Here is a 17,344-nt window from a genome sequence, read left to right as displayed (position 1 = left end):
TGTGGATCATCTGGGTCTGTGCTAGTACTGGCTGAGGCTGGATGTGGATCATCTGGGTCTGTGCTTGTACTGGCTGGGGCTGGATGTGGATCATCTGGGTCTGTGCTTGTACTGGCTGAGGCTGGATGTGGATCATCTGGGTCTGTGCTAGTACTGGCTGAGGCTGGATGTGGATCATCTGGGTCTGTGCTTGTACTGGCTGGGGCTGGATGTGGATCATCTGGCTTAGCAAGACGACGGAAGAGATGCACATCAACTTAACTTTGGGGTACTGTTATTTGCTGACATCAAACTTGGAGAGGAGAGAACACAAGTTTACCTGATTGCTGTTCCTGCAGTTCACTGCCATGGTGGTTTTTTTCCCCTCTTTTCATGGCCAGAAGGATAATTCCGCTTAATTTTATCATCAGTGTTTAACATTGATTGACGCGCTTTGACACGAGGGGGAGGCGGGGCCTTGAGTAAATTGCGGGGTCCTACGCAGCTTGCGTAGTGAGCGTATAGGGCTGTTCGGCTCTGTGTCAAATCATTCATGAACTGAGGGCTCCTGCACAATTTGGATGCAGTGCCACTAACATGGCAACTGATCTCTTTAGGTTCGGTGCAGTTGTACGATACCCAGTTTGCCTAGCCTGATGTGGTCATACTCAGTTCTAGTCAGAATATGAGTCTGAAACTGCTCCATTGGGTTGTGATTATGGGGAGTGTTTCAACCGAACCAGGAAAGACCTCAATTGGATAGACCTGCAACCAATCAGACCAATGGAGCAACGCATAAAGTTAGTTGTCAAATGTCAACAGAACCTCAACTGCACTGTGTTTTGCCAAATCTGCGAGTTGAAGCGACCTCAATTATATGATATATAGACCCAAGAATGCAAATTTTAGCAGCCAACCTTGCCGAAATAACACACATTTTAACCCCCCAAATGCAATAAAAAAAAAAAAAATTAAAAAAGCAGAATGGCACTGAAATAATTCTTACGAAGGGAAGATGTGTTCGGAGTTTCACCGGATACAACGAGTTTAATTATAATCTAGCAACACTTCACGTTGCTCTGGTTGGTTGTAGCGCTATCCAATTGCGCGCACGCCATGCAGAGGGAGTTTGAAAGACAACCGTTTATCCCGCCCCTCGGATTGAGCCCTGTCAATGGTGAGTTTCCAGACCAAACATCTTGATGTGGGTCTGGCTTGTCAGGCTAACTCAAAGTGTGTGGTTGAAATAGCCAATGAATGATCAAATGCTTGTAATGTTTGATGTGTTTTGGCTGTTGTAATGAAACTTAAATTACTTGAAAGTAGATTCCTTGGGTCATGCCGAGAACAATGATACCAATTTTGACATGATCAGCAGAAGTTCCTGGCAGCCATTTTTATCCTCTTTAATTTTTCGAACTGCTTCTAGACTGTTGGTCCGTTTTGCACAGAAATAAAATCATATCTTCAGACCATGTTGTCAAAAAGTTATGGAGTTTGTGTCGATATACAAATAAAATGTATAGCGCCGTTTCAATTTGCATTTAATTGCTCATTGTTGCAGTTGGTCTGATGCCGGCAGCCATTATTGGCTTTGCTACCAATGCTGTTATTACATTTTAGGATATATTAAAATAGAACAGATATTTAGGTTGTAATAATGTCAACAATATTGTATTTTTAAACAAATAAATAGAGCTTTGGCTAGCAATAACCCTGACCCGAGATTTTTTAATGGTAGTGTGCTGTACATGGTCTCAACACTAACTAAAAACGCATAATTTCATGGTGTATTTGACTAACAAAATGGCATTGCTGTTGCTGTTTTTTAAATTTATTTTTTTAACCCAATTCCATCAGAGTACACAATTTGGAACAGTGAAACCTGTTCTGACTCTAAAAATCCCTAAATCCCAGCTTTTGAGCTGTGCTGACTTCTAGTAGACTTTCAGGCACAAAGAGGATATTTCTCTCTCTACCTGTGGCTTTGGTTTATATAGCAAGAATTCAATACGTTAGTGGGAGATTTACTCATAGACCTTTGCATTCACCTTATCTCAGGTATACTAAGAAGCTCTTTCTCACGAAAAGAAACCATATCCTCCATAGAGGACACACTATGAGGAGAATGGCCAAATAACTATAGCTATGCCATGTATCACTGTATTGACTGGGAAGGACACTGTAAGTATTCCAAATGTGACCTTACAACTAATTTCATTTTATCTGTCCTTTTCTCAGATTGTTGCATTCTACTCGATGCACCTTTTGCGTATGGTAATTGGCTGTGAATCAAAGGCCTTAATCAATAAGGAGAGCATGGCGAGTCATTTTCAATAAAGGCTTCCATTACTCCTCTGAGCCTGGCTGTCTGGAGCATTCTCTAGGTGTGTTTTTAAAACCCCGTGAGCTGCCTACTTAGACAGCATTTCTGGGCATCATAGGTGTGTTCGAACTTTCAGACCAAGTGGACTGTCTACCAAGATGTATTTCAATGTTCAGATGATATGAATCTAGCGAGTAGCCAACTTAGTCAGCAGTTTTGGACATCATAATTACATGCGAACATAGTGAGCTGCCTGCCATGTCAGCAATATTATCCATCATATAGACACGTCTGTACATTCTATTTCAATGATTTAAACCTACAGTAGTCAGCAATTTTAGGCATCATATAAGCAAATTTGAATATTTTATTCATTTAATAAAACCATGCATGTTCAAGCATTTGATTCAAATGAGTTGACTCTAGAGCTGTATACCGATGTATCGGCCGCCGATATTTGTCAGCCTATTTTTAATCAACATACAACCATCTGCATATCGGCTATAGCATGAAAAAGTCAGATATAACAAACCCATGGTTTATTAATCAACTGTGTGAAGGCACTGAGCTGTATAATGTCTGCTGCATAATCCAATATTATAATAATATTCCTAATGCGCTGATGTCTGCGTTTTAATGTTAATCAAACAACAAAAGAAAAAGAAAAATCACTCGCTACTCTTGACTAAATAATTGTTGTAAATTTGATAAGGATTCATGTGAAAAACGCAGACGAAATCCAGTCATAAAAACGGAATTTACTGCATAGTTGTGTCAGTACACTTAAATCGAGGTGCTATATTAGTGTCTGTTAATATAAAGCCTCAAAAAGGAGTTTAAAAACGTTTTTCTGCATGTTTCTGTGTAAATGAATGAATTTACCTCACAAACACTGAAAATCGCTGCGTTTTCAGCCTCTGTCGCCTCAACATTAAATGAGGACATTTGCATCTCCATTCACTTGATGAGCATTTTATCATCTTATTCGACAAAATCTATCGTCATATAATAAACACACACACACACACACACACACACACACACACACACACAGAAACTCACAGTCAAAATAAAAGTAATTGTTAGTTCTCTTTCTCTTTCTGTAAAGGATGAATTAATTTTGTCCCAGTGTAATAATAATATATGTATTTCATTTATATACTGAAGAATATGCAGTGTAGCCTAGAAATCTAGACGCATCCTAGCAGCAGCAAATCTAATCTGCCCACGAGTGTCGTCTAGCAACTCTCAATACCCTTCCTCGCTGTAATCGTCTAACTCTTGCTGGGCCAATCACATCGTGTATAGAGTCGGAGGGCGGGGCCATAATGACGACGCCGGCCGAGTTGCGGGGCGAGTTGCGTTTGCTTGCTTCTAGTAAACACAGAAGCTGGTGAACGGCGGTCTTTCGAATCAGCTTTGACCGCGACTCTGGAAGACTTGAGTTACGCTTTTCTCTGAGAAAATAACAAAGAAAGCACTGAAGTCATTCGGAGTTAGGAGTTTTGCCGACCGGGTACGGCGAATGTTTAATCTATCAACGAGCTCCGCTTCACCTTCGTTGCTCTGGTTGGTGGTCGCGCTATCCTATCGCGTGCAGAGGGAGTTTGAAAGACAACCGTTTATCCCGCCCCTCAGATTGAGCCCTGTCAATGGTGAGTTTCCAGACCAAACATCTTGATGAGGGTCTGGCTTGTCAGGCTATATGCAGTGTTTTTTTAACATAAAACCTACTTAAAAAGCACTGTTATGTTGTATTTATATATTTGTGTTGGCCTGCTGAATGTCAAATGGATTCAGTCTATGTTCATTAGAATTTTTTTTGATAACGCAGCAATAAACTATCAAGCAGGCTATAAGTTAATGCCAGCCGGACATGTGAGGTCGGGAAGTTCGGTCTGGACTTATGCAGCTATGCTCGAACCAGAGCTGTTCGAACCATTGAAATTGTCAGGCAGGCTTTATACGATGATGGGCAGATGATCAACCGTAACGTAATCATTCACATCACCAAAGAGCGCTTGGGTTGATTTTCTTTACTAAATGGAGAGCTTTTTTATGAACTTCAAAGTTTGTATGTGCATTCACCTTTACTATTTCTCTCAAAAAAGATGGTGTTGGTAAGTACTTTTTACAACACCGGCAAAGATCGTTTACTTTTCTTCTTCTACTTCTTCCAGTGTACGTGTAGTTGATTTCTGTTGACAACTATGCGTTACTCAACATACATCACTTACTCCGTTGCTCTGATTGGTTGTAGGTCTATCCAATTAAGTGCAGGGCATTTTCTTTCTTGGTTCGGTTGAAACAAGCCCCATAATCACAGCCCAATGGAGCAGTGTCAGACTCGCATTCTCACTAGATTAAACATAGTAAGCTACCTATACCCATACAGCTACTTTTGACAGTCATAGTCACATGTAAATGTTCTGCCTACATATACAGCATTGTTGGAGCATAGACACATTTATATATTAGACTCAAATGGTCTGAACTTAGTGGAGCTTCCTTCTTGATATCGTTTATTGAGTCTTCAACAGTCGTCTTCTATGCATTTAATTCAGTCCTAGTGAACTTTCTACCTAACATCCTTTTTGGACATTGGACAGATCCAAACATTTTGTTCAAATGATTCAAACCATTATTTTGGTGCTTAGTGAGCTTCCTACAGTGTAAAGATGTTTGTAATTTTTCCAAAAATGTAAAAATGTTACAATAAAACTTGGTTAACTGTAACTCACCTAACCATATATGGTGAGAAACTGTACATTTAGTAATTTCAATGTAAAATATGGTCAGATTTTGCATGTAAAACTATTAATTACCATATGAATTAAGGTGACAGTAGTGCATTCCCTGCATGGCACATTTTATTTGATATGAATCATATGATTTTTTTTTTTAGTTATTTTTTTAGTATTTTATAGTAGTATTATAGTAGCATTTTAGTGTCTTTTTTCTTATTGTGTTTGACCCTGCACACTATGTATTGAAGATTGATGTTTCAAGAAAAGGCCATTTAGGATGAACTCTGCTTCATCATGGACTTTCTATTTTACCGCCTGTAGTGTTATGGTGATTAACAGTGTATTTTAAAATAAAAAGCCGGTAAAAATCTAGGTAGGATCACTAGGTTTTGATACACAGCCCCCTCTATTTCTCACTCAATATATTGTTGTGTTTCCGTCTGACTTTGTCCATCCATCACTCTTTCATCCTTTCAGCGGCATACTCTCTCTCTCTCTCTTTCACTCGTCACTGGATTAGTCAAAGGTCATTTTCCCAGCTGACTGATCTTGGCACGACGCGTTCACACCTCAGTGGTCCTGTTCAGTGCCAAAACCCAAATGCACGCACAAGTGTCACACTAATGAAGATGGAACGTGGGCTTAGTGCCATGAAGTAAATGTGTGTGCTGCTAGCTAAATGTGTGTATACTTATGTGTGTGTTTGTGTTTTCCCCCAACAGGCTTGTTAGAGAGAGCCGTCTCCTGCCTGTTATCTTTCAAGTCATAGAGGTAAGTGTGCATCTGAGCCTTTTGGTTTCCTCACTGTCGGTTTGCTTGATTCGTTTCTTGCTTTTGGTTTCCTTCTCTGACTTCAGGAAGCAATGAAGTTCCCAGAAAATCAAAAGCTTTATCAAAATCCGATTCCATGGTGTTATTTTTAATGACATGAAATAATTAACATAACATTAAATAATTTTCTTGTACAGTATTATCTTTTTATTTATCACAGTTCAAAGTGGCCATGGCTTTCATGTGGATGCTTGTTTCTGTCATGTAATTTAAAAATAATTGCGAGTTAAGTTGCAATTCAGATTTTAAAAAAAAAAGAATTATGAATATAAACTTACAATTGCGCGAGAACGCTAATATAAAATTTTTAAAAATTCTCAGAATTGCAAGACGTTCTCAGATTTAACAATTGTATGAAAGCCGAATTGCAAATTTATAAACTCGCAATTGCAAGTAGAAAAGTTTGAATTGTAAGCTATAAACTTGCAATTACTGAGAAAAAAAAAATCTATAAAAAAATGTCTATATCTACCCAATTCTAATTTTATGTCTCACTATTCTGAGAAAAAGTCAGAATTATGTGATAACTCGCAATTCTGACTTTTTTCTTGTAATTGCGAATTTATAACATACAAATTCTGACTTTTTTTTTTACTTGAAAACCACAGGAAATATGTTTTTGTTTTGTTTGTTTTTTGTTTTTTTTGGTCCTTTTTGTAGCCAAATGTCTCAGTGGAATAAAAAAAAAAACCTTCTTATCTCAAAGTTTTCTTGCAATTACGAGCTTATAATTACTCTATAACTTGTCAAAAAAAAGTCAGAATTGTGAGATAAAAAGTCTCAATGACCTTAGTTTATTTTGAATTCCATGGAGGAAACGAGCGGCAAAAAAAAAAAAAACTACCGCCACATAAAAGTTGTATATATTTCTTGTGGTTTGTGTACTCCAATCCAAGTGTTCTAAAACCATATGATAGATGTTTGTGAGAAATAGAAAGAGAACTAAATTTGTTGTTCTCAGAAAATGTTCACTGCATCTCCTTCACTGCAGATCTCTTTTCTTAATTTGATATATTTAAAGTGGTTTGACTCGTTAAGTAACGACATGCATGCAAAAAAAAACAGATTTTCTTTTTATTATTCTATGAATAGAAAGTTTAAAAGAACAGTATTTATTTAAAATAAAAGTTGTTTGTAAAATTTAAATGTATTCACTCTCAATTTTGATCAACTGAATGCGTCCTTGCAGAATATATTTCACATGTTTATTGAATTCACGTTTAAAACGTTAGTTAATTGTAACTACAGTATTTATATCATAGGATCATTTAAAACATGCTGAAGTGTTTTATAGGCATTTCTATAAAGGCATTTAGCCTTATAAATGCTGTGTGCATATTCTTGTGTAACAGTCAGACCTCTCTCTCTAAATATATTCCCATCCCAGTATCCATTGAGTTATTATGTAAATGAGGCAGTAGGGGTCTGACCTATCAGAGTGCAATGTGTAATTGGGTTGCAGAGTTAATGGAGTGTGGATGTGAGGCCTTTTCAACAGCAGGTTACATTCTCATTAGAGTGGACCCTACATCGACTGTTAACTGTCAACACCACCCCCACCCCTCGGAAGCACACACACACACACGCACGCACACACACACACTTTCAAGTAGGCCACAGTGATTGGCAGTCTAACATATCGTCGCTGTCGAATGGAAACCTTGTATCTCTGAAACTAATACTTTTCAGTAAATGGGAGAAAAAATCCATGTTGTCCATGTTGGTATTGTGGGTGCACAATATTTCAGTGAATTTTGGTCATACATGCAAGTAACTATAATGTATGGCGGAATAGCACTTCTGAGAGTACTTTGACTTGGCGCAATAAAAAGTCCCGGCTGAAAAATCCTCCCTCACTTCTCCCCATCCCCCCTATTGGCAGAAATGAGAGGGGGAGGGGGAAATGTGAGGGAGGATTTTTCAGGGACTTTTTACTGCGCCGAGTCGAAGTACTCTCTTATTCGACATCATAGGTTGTTCTCTTCTCTTCTTTTGACATTCTTATTACCTGAAATGAAAAATGAACAATGCATTAAAATAAAGCCAAATAAAGCCATAAACCCAGAGCGTTTCATGTACTGTAATTTTATTTTCTGAAGGATATACATTTTCATCAGCCAAGCCAACCAAATAAATATTAAGTATCCAGGCTAAGTATTTAATTATGGGCCATTTTTAAGCAAAAATTACACAAAGCCAAAAAGTAACCACAAGTATTATGATATCAATTTACAATGAGGTCACATTTGTTAACTAACAATGAGCAGTACATATTTTATAGTATTTATTAAACTGTTAACATTATTTAAATAACAATAGTTTAAGATTAAGAAATGCTTTAGATTTATTTTTCATATGTAATTGATGTTAACTAAGATCCCGTACACAGAGACACGTTCAGCTGTATAAAGTTTTGTTGAGACCGATCCAGCATTTTGGGAGCCTGAAATCACTCTTTTTGGGGTTTTTTTCTTTCTTTTTTTTAAAGCCGCACTTGGCTACTTTTGCTCTCGGGGTCCCCCTACAGTTTGGAAAAAATAATGTCCTCAACTACTGTCGTAAGAGCTGTGATCCTACAACAGGGGATGCCATCGCGCGTGCATTTGTTGACATGACAACCCTGATAGCCCTGAACTAGTGATGCGTGGGTCGTCTCATAACCCGCGGATCCCGTATGTCTATTTAATGGTCGCGGATGCGCGGCGGGTTGTAAAAATATATACAGTGGTGCGGTGCGGGCCAAATAACTTCATAAAAGCGTCCAGCGGTGCAGCACTAACAGTTCCCCTGAACACTGCAAGAGGAGTTCACATGCAGGTGTTCTTCTGGCGTCACGTGTGAAATGTCTTCATCCCAGGTAACGTTACAGTCAGTGGCATATGTTTCAGCATGTCATATGAATATAATTTCATGGGTTTTATTTTTTTCAAACGCCAAATAATCCCGATGCTCATGTTTACAAGCCAGCGTCATTATAGTAGTCTATTGGTTACCGTTTTACAGAATCTATATGATACTTCAGTTCAATGTTTGAGTGGTAGGTAATCACCGTAACAAGCATGACAGCATCGGTCGGGCACGCCTCCTTCAGCTCACGCCGACGAGCAAACGCTGGTCACATTTTGATCCTCGTCCTGCCTTTAATCCCATCACTTTTTCATTTCCTCTTATTGCTTTCCTCCAACAAAACCTTTTCTTTCTTATTTGTCTCTGCTGCTTCGGACATGACTATATTATCCGACGAACAAAGTTGGGCTCGCACGTCCGAATTTAAGGAAGTGTGGGTGGTGGTGGAAGTGACGTATATGCCGTAAAGCAGTCGAATTTTGTAGTTTTTTTTTGTTCTCGGGTTACTACCCGAAACCCGAAGTTTAAAAGTACGATTAAAAACGATACAGACCCCATCAGGCTATGGCAGACGTGTCATTCAACCTATTGTAAGTCGATTTATCATCACAAGAGTCTTAAAAAATATATTATGAAGGTTGAAAAGTTACCTAGTGCTGCTTTAACTGTCCTAGAGTGGATAAATCTGAAAACGACACCGTTGCGTTCTCGTGCGTAGAGCCAATCCGTATATTTTGTGAAACGATGATGTCATCAACCCACTTCTCGATGCATGCTCCAGTCTCCTCCATAGCTACATCGTTTTGAGTTGTTTCAGTGGTTTCTTGAGAAGTATATTACAGAATATATTTTAGAACGAGGAAAAAAAAGATTGGATAGGGAAACTCTGGCTTCGTGTGGATGTGGCCTAGTTAACTAATGTGAACAAATGGAACTTTATTGTAAACTGTTACCAATTTTATTAACACAATCTTAACCACGCTGTAAATAAGTCAATAAGTTATAACAACATATGTTTTTTGCATTGTTTTAACTCTTTTTTTTTTCTTTTTTTTTAAGTTTGGAAATGTTAAACTTTTTTTAAAGGTGCCCTAGAATGATTTGAAACAATATGTTAAATTGTTCTCTGATATCTACACAGAGGGTATGCGGCTTATTTAAGGGGAAAAAATGTCCAGATACAGTTTTACAGGTCCATTTACAACCCTATAAATTGTCCTTAGGATGTAATGCTCTGTTTTGCCTTATTTGGAAGAGTCATGAATATTAATGCTGAGCTTTGCTCTGATTGGCTTATTTCAGCAGCTCACAGCAGTTCAGCAAAGCGGGTCATGAGTCCTGACCGCTCTGACAGAACAAGACCGACTGAATGACGACACTAAGCAAAACATCTCAAATGGAGATTTATAAAACGCAGCTTACTTGTTTATTGGTGTTTTCAGATCATTCGCGCAAGAAAGAGCTCGCGTTCGCGTGGTTGCCAGATTTCAGTAATTATTAAATCCCCCAAACAGAGCTTTTCTGTGAAAAGAAACCCGCATAATCTCCGGTTTTTCTCTATACGACAACCATATGCAAGTGAGCTCTCTCTCTCTCGCGCGCGCACGGATGATCTGAAAACATTATTAGGATATTGCATGTTTATATAATGTTAGTCACAATGTAGGCTAACGTTACGCAGTGACTATGATGTAGCCTAATAGGAAACACCATACTTCAGTTCTCAAAAATATAAATATATAACTTATATTTTTACAAAATAATAGCCTTGTCAAATGACTATCGTTTTAACTTATATGGTGGAAAAGGTGACGTTTGCTAAGGATCGAGTGAACAATCTAAGCAAAGTATCTACGGTTGTATTTTGTAATACAAAATAATATTAACCTTTATCATCAGACACACTATTTAGTTTTGTATGGTACTTGGAGTTTCCTATTGTTACTGTACTAGCATCTTGCGTTATCTAGACAATGCTGTTTCTCTAAGAAACTTTCAATTGAATCAGAAATTGTTTAAACAGTCAATAAGTGGATAAAATCGCTACTCACTGCTTGCAGGAATATAGTTGCCACTTTCTTCAGTTTAAGACGCTGAGAGAAACTTGTTTGAAATGGCCCGAACAAACGAACGATCTTGAATTAAATTGTTGTGGTATCCGATTATAAACATCAACCATATCTGTTGACATGTTTTATCTGTGGGAAGGGTATGTAAAGTCCTCAGTTCTCCTGAAGAGCCTGGAACATGAGGTGTGTCCATGCGAGCAGCTTGTTTTGATGATTCGCTCCATTTCCGCCTGACAATGCACATGTTTGGACAGATGCAAATGTTGGGGGCGTGCATATAAATGATCCCCAACGTTTGCGTCATGTTGAGAAGCACTTTTTTTCTCCATTGTGTTATGGATTCACAAAATGTACATAAGAAGTAGGAGGCAATGGTGTTTGAGATGTCCATGTACTGAACTCTTATTATTTCACCATGGCAAGGTTAATTACAATTTTTCATTCTAGGGCACATTTAATAAGTTAAACAAGATTTAACTCTTGTTTAAAATTCAGTTTAATACAATCTAAGTTGAAATAACTTAAACACCCAAGTTGATTGTACTTAAAAATGTCAGGCTGTGATCAAGTGTTGCAGTAATCAATAAGTATGCATGAATACAACTGAATATTGTATCTGAAAGTCAAAATTAGTGGCAGTTACTTCCCCACCATCATCTTGTCGGTCTCGCCCCTCTGCTTGTTTTCCCACAGTGCTCTGCAGTGAGCTGATTGCATGCCTGTTTACTACTTTACTGATTGCAACATTTACCGATTTCTCTCTCTCATGCACTGACCTGTGCTCTGTAATCACATTTGCTGCTAATTTAAGCATCGTTCAAATGAGGTGGGCTCATCTCAAACCTATAGCGTCCATCTGTGCTTGTCTTTTCTTTTTCTTGCAGCTAGCATTTGGTTTGGTAATTCTCACAGCAGTATAGCGTGGCAGTTAAGCTCCACTTTATTTGGTCAGTTGCTGTTTTCTGGCAGGTGATTAAATCTCACAGCTGGAGAAGATCTTTCGGTTTTAATCACAGTTTCATATTGATTCATTCATAAAATGCTTTGCTCTGCCTCACTAGATAATTCTAATTGTTATATATAAACCAATATACAATTCTGGCCAGTATCGATAACAAGGTATTAGTATCACCGTACCTTTTGCTCATACTTGGATTTTTTTTCCTCAACATTTTCTTTGAACATTCTGACTTGCGTTCTTGCTTCTATTTTGCCTGATGGACAATTAACATAGATTAAATGTTTTCTAGATTTTAACTGAATGAGTAGTATAAGTCATATAACAGTCTCACCTCACAAGTGTCAGCTAAGCTTGAGCAGCATGTGTTTTGTCACTGCTCATATCAATGAATAAGAGCGTTCACATCAGAAGCGTGGTGGCCAACCCTCTCACAGTGCGTGTCCACCTGTGTGGAACCGAACAAGTGTTTTCAATTAATTCCTATGGGTTAGTTCATAGGAATTTATATTGGAAATGCTCGCTCTGCTCTGCTTGCTTTGCGCCAGTGACACCCGTCATTCATTAACATGACTGTGTAGCGGCAAAATATGCGCTGCTCACGCTCCGCTGAGGCTTGAAACAGGAATAAAACACATAGAAGGACTGGGGTTCTTTAGGAATAAGATAACGTGAGTGTTTTAAGGCCAGCCTATGGTCTTCATTGCCTTCCCACGAACAATATCTATTTTGACCTGCCCTTTTACACTGTAGTTGTTTAGCTGAAGCCTGGAAGAGTTTGGATTGTGTTGTCGACATGTCGAGAAAACGCTGTTTTCAGCTCTGCGAAAACAAAATCAGAGGCAATATTTATTTATTAAATAAATAAGAAATTGTAGGTTTGCTCTGTAGAGAAAATGTGTCATGCTGATGTTATGGAATGTACAACTGCAGATTATAACACTAAAGCAATACCTTTGCGAAAGGCCATGCTTTATTGTGAATAGTCACAGCTAAAGGTTAATGTAGACAAGATGCACAACTGAGTGCCTGCATCTTCTTTAGCTGTGACTATAGTACAGCAGACTTTATTTACTTATTGCTTTTAACAAAATGGTTTCTACATACGTGATCTTTCAGATTTTTGCAGTCTGTTGTTTTGTTTTTGTTTTTATTAAGGAAATTGATACATTTATTCAGCATTAAATCAATCAAAAGTGACAGTTAGACTTTTACGCTCTTACAAAAACATATATTTCAAATAAATGCTGTTCTTCTGATCTGTCTGTTCATCAAGGAACCAGCACCACCATTTTCAGCTTTGATAATAATAAGAAATGTTTGTTGAGTACAACATGATAGAATGATAGATTTTAAAATAAAAGATAAACCGTTATTTTAAATTTTAATAACTTTTTACATTACTGTTTTCTGTATTTTTATTAAATAAATGCAGCCTTGGCGTGGATGAAAGACTGAAAAATATTGGAAAAAAATATTTTCAATAATTAACATTTATTAATTTAAAAATTGCAAATTGCATTTATTTAAAAATTGCATTTTTACTTACTCATATTATACTTTTACTCAAGTACTTGATTTGAGTACTTCATATAGTTATACATGTGTTGTATAACACATGTATAACTATATGAAGTACTCAAATCAAGTACTTGACATATAATTCAATATATATATTTCAACTTAATCAACTAGTTCTGCTTTCTGCGTATGACTTATCATATGCAGTAAAAGACAAAATGCACTGTAAGAGGTTTTGCTTAACTCAACCGACTGGCTTTTTCCATGAATGGTCGTCTCTTCAGACTGTAGAACTGCACAAGCTTCTTTTGACCTCCTAACTGAACACCTTCCCACAAATTGATCACAGATGAAGTGCAAACAATAGCCATAATTTTCTTAAAGCATGATACAAAGCTAAGCTATGGTTACAAATATATAATTTTTATATTAGGAGATATTCACAGGCCTCAGAGAGCCACTTTCAAACAGCGGTAACGTAGTAAAATCGTGTTTAAATGCGCGTTTCTGTTTACTTCCACTTCTTCCACAATTTCGTGATCATGCGTACTGTGAATAGGGAAAGGTGATGCTATATTAAGACAGACAAGAGCTCATCAGACTATATATAATAATAATAATAATAATAATAATAATAATAATAATAATAATAATAATAGATTTTATTTATAATGCACTTTTCATTCCGAAGAATCTCAAAGTGCAACAAAGGGGGGGGGGGATAACAAAAAAAATGAATAACAAGTAAAAATATAAAATACTACAAACAATCAACCAACACAGAAAACAGAACAGAAAACAGAGCTGATGGTGAACAGAAACAGAGCTGATGGTGAACAGAAACAGAGCTGATGGTGAACAGAAAACAGCTGATGGTGGAAGTCTCTGTTAGCTCCGCAGCACACTGTGGGCCACTCCATGTTTCAGATTTCTCCCAGCGGCAGTGTCCCGATGACATCGCCGAGGCAGGACAGCTGAAGACCAGATGATGGGTCTTCATGACGATTCAAACGATGGGGATCGCCGCAGCACCATGCAGGAGGCAGAACATTTTTTCGGGCACTTCTGTGGACACACCGGGGTCGGCGCAGAAGTCCAAGCCGCTCCACGGCCGCAATGCAGGACGGAACAGCGGCGCAGCCGAGAAGCGGAACATCCCAACATCATGCCGGACGCCGATTACGATGGCCCAGATGACGCTAGCCCGGTGCAAACTTCAGCCACCATGCAGCTTAAGCCCAAGGGAGACCACCAGTGAGCAGTCGCGGCGAGAAAGTGAAACATCAAATGTCCACCAAACCAGAACCAACCAACCGCAGCAATTCAAACATAAACATTAGAAGCGGTGGAAAACGGCGAAACGAGGAACAACGTCCTCTCAGTGGCTGCCAGCAATCAGCAACAGCCCCAATTGTAGCTCTGACTGATAGACTAGTCACAAACATAAGGAAATAAAATAAAATCTAAATCTAATAGTACATTAACATGATCATTTGTGGGTGGAGAAGCGGCGAACAGACAACGCCAGCGTCCTCTCCCCCACGTTGCCTAGCAACTCAATATATATATATATATAAACAAGCTCTTATATATGAACATAACATTTATATATATATATATATATATATATATATATATATATATATATATATATATATATATAAATGTATATATATATATATATATATATATATATGTGTATATATATATATATATATATATATATATATATATATATATATATATATATATATATATATATATATATATATATATATATATAAACAACAGCAAAGAGCTTGTTTATATATAAACAAGCTCTTTGCTGTTGTACTGTACACTGAATTCTGAAAATTTATTTAATTTTGTGTGCACTTTGGTGTGCATAAATTTATGAATAATATAAACTTTTGATTTTTAGCTGTTTTCTTGGAGTCTCCCCCCTCCTTTTTTTAGGAGGGGGGAGAATCATCTACTTTGAACTTTTTTTTCTACTTTAAAAAAACCTTGCAGACAACACAGTTTTATCAGAATCCTCTGATATTCAGTCTGATAGTTTACTTTGCTGGATATACCAAATGATGACAAAATAAACATGTTAAACAAGATCAATGCTGCATGCTTACTTTCATGATAAATATGCATTTAATTGCTCAAAAGTCTTATTCAAATTTGTAATCTGTTTCAAAACTTGTAATTGACACTCTGTAAAGTCTACTCAAGCACATCCCAAAGATTTTCAATGAATTTAGCTCCCTCCCAACGATTCTTTCACAGTTTGAGCCTGATGAATCTTGACATTGTCATCCTGGAATATGGCCATGGTGTGTCTTCATTGATGTTTAAGAAACGAAAAGCTACACAATAGAATCATAGAATCTATATGATGGATTTTAGCACAGCTGGAACGCCATGTTCAGAAGCAAAGCCTTCTGTTTTATCAATTAAGAGGCTATTGTTTTGATATTAAACTTTCTTTGGAGGCCAAACTGAACTTGATTTTACTGCTCCGATCACAGTGCAGCCTAGGCTAAGTGCAGCCCAGTCTCTGAGTCTATAATTCAGATGCGGTCCATTTATCCTCATGAGCCCTGAGAGGACATGAAAGGAAGCCAAGGACTCTAATGAACAAGAGATCGCTAATGAACAAGGAGAGAGAGAGGGGTTTGTGTGACTTCTTTGGCCATCTCAGCAAGCTAGTGAGCCGTAAGAGACGTTAGCTACAGCCTCGCATCCCCTTTAATCCCAATCCCTCAATACTGCTGCCCTTCCAGTTCACAATCTGCCCTCCTCACAGAGGTTTGGGCCTGTTTGCTGTAACAAGCGAAGGGATTACCGCTTACCGAACATTTGAATTGTGTTAATGTGCTGAGGCGAGACTTCTCTGTGTATACCAAATCCCAAAGCGCCTTATTGGTCGAAACCTTCAACAGGAGAAAAGAAACGAATACTGATGACAAAGGCTGAGTTGTTTAATGTATATCCAGCCCATTCAGCTCTACGAAGGTTATGCTTGGAATCCAGATGTCCAGAGAGCTGGCCAAAAGTTTGAATGTTGTTGAAAAAGTCTCTTAAGCTCCCCATGTCTGCATTTATTTGATAAAAAATGCAGTAAAATAAGTTTTCTACACAGACACCAGATCAAATGTACAACATATGTAGAAGCACACGTAATCACAGAATTCATTTTATAATTTTTACCAGTCCTTGGATGACAGAAAAAAAGACGTTTTCATTGTATTGTTGCTCTGAGCACAATTACCCCTCCGATAATTTCCCTTTTGTATAGGGCTGAGTAATCTCTGAGACGGGATCACTCTGAAAAAGAGCATGTACCAGATTCTTTAAGATTCCTAGCCCGTTTGTACACAATCAACGGCGGGTGCTGAAAAATAGAACTCAATTCTGAAACAAAAGTCAACAAATGCCAATATTTTTTTATTTCTTATCAGATAAGATTGGGATGAGTAAGTTGTAATAAAAGTAAAAGAATGTTTTTTTTTTGTAATAATTTTATTGTCGTCTTCTTTAACAACTCCTTTTGAAAAGATGTATTTAATGCATCATCAATCCATTCAGAGGGATAACCTCTGTCGAAAAGTCTCTTTTTCATTATTCTCGATTTTTCAATAAAATCTGAATCAGAATTACAAATTCTCCTCAGCCTATAGAACTGACTCTTGGGCAACCTCTTTTTTTAAAATGTTGGATGAAAACTAGCCTGACAAGCCAGACCCACATCAAGATGTTTGGTCTGGAAACTCACCATTGACAGGGCTCAATCCAAGGGGCGGGATAAACGGTTGTCTTTCAAACTCCCTCTGCACGGCGTGCACGCAATTGGATAGCGCTACAACCAGTGATGCCAGTAACGCGTTACTCTAATCTGACTACTTTTTTCCAGTAAAGAGTAATCTAACGCGTTACTATTTCCAAACCAGTAATCAGATTAAAGTTACTTATCCAAGTCACTGTGAGTTACTATTTTAGTCATTTTCCTTAGTAAAAACCGACAGCTTATCAAAATTCTCAGCCCGAGTTCGGCTGGAGCCGTTTTTTTTTTTTT

General features: G+C 37.7%; 1 protein-coding gene across 3 annotated transcripts in view; it reads left to right on the top strand.

The window, feature by feature from the left end:
- ulk4 (unc-51 like kinase 4) overlaps window positions 1-17,344 on the top strand; it is a 283,773-nt gene that overhangs the window by 174,775 nt on the left and 91,654 nt on the right. For all 3 annotated transcript variants that reach the window (XM_067449187.1, XM_067449185.1, XM_067449186.1), the window contains one exon: window positions 5,775-5,823. In XM_067449187.1, the coding sequence (XP_067305288.1) occupies window positions 5,775-5,823 (49 nt within the window). The remainder of the gene's footprint in view (window positions 1-5,774; window positions 5,824-17,344) is intronic.

The sequence above is a fragment of the Pseudorasbora parva genome, chromosome 7 (assembly GCF_024679245.1).
Source record: "Pseudorasbora parva isolate DD20220531a chromosome 7, ASM2467924v1, whole genome shotgun sequence".
NCBI classification, from domain to species: Eukaryota; Metazoa; Chordata; class Actinopteri; order Cypriniformes; family Gobionidae; genus Pseudorasbora; species Pseudorasbora parva.
Note: the sequence above shows the minus strand (reverse complement) of the source record. Positions and strands in the feature narration are given on the sequence as shown.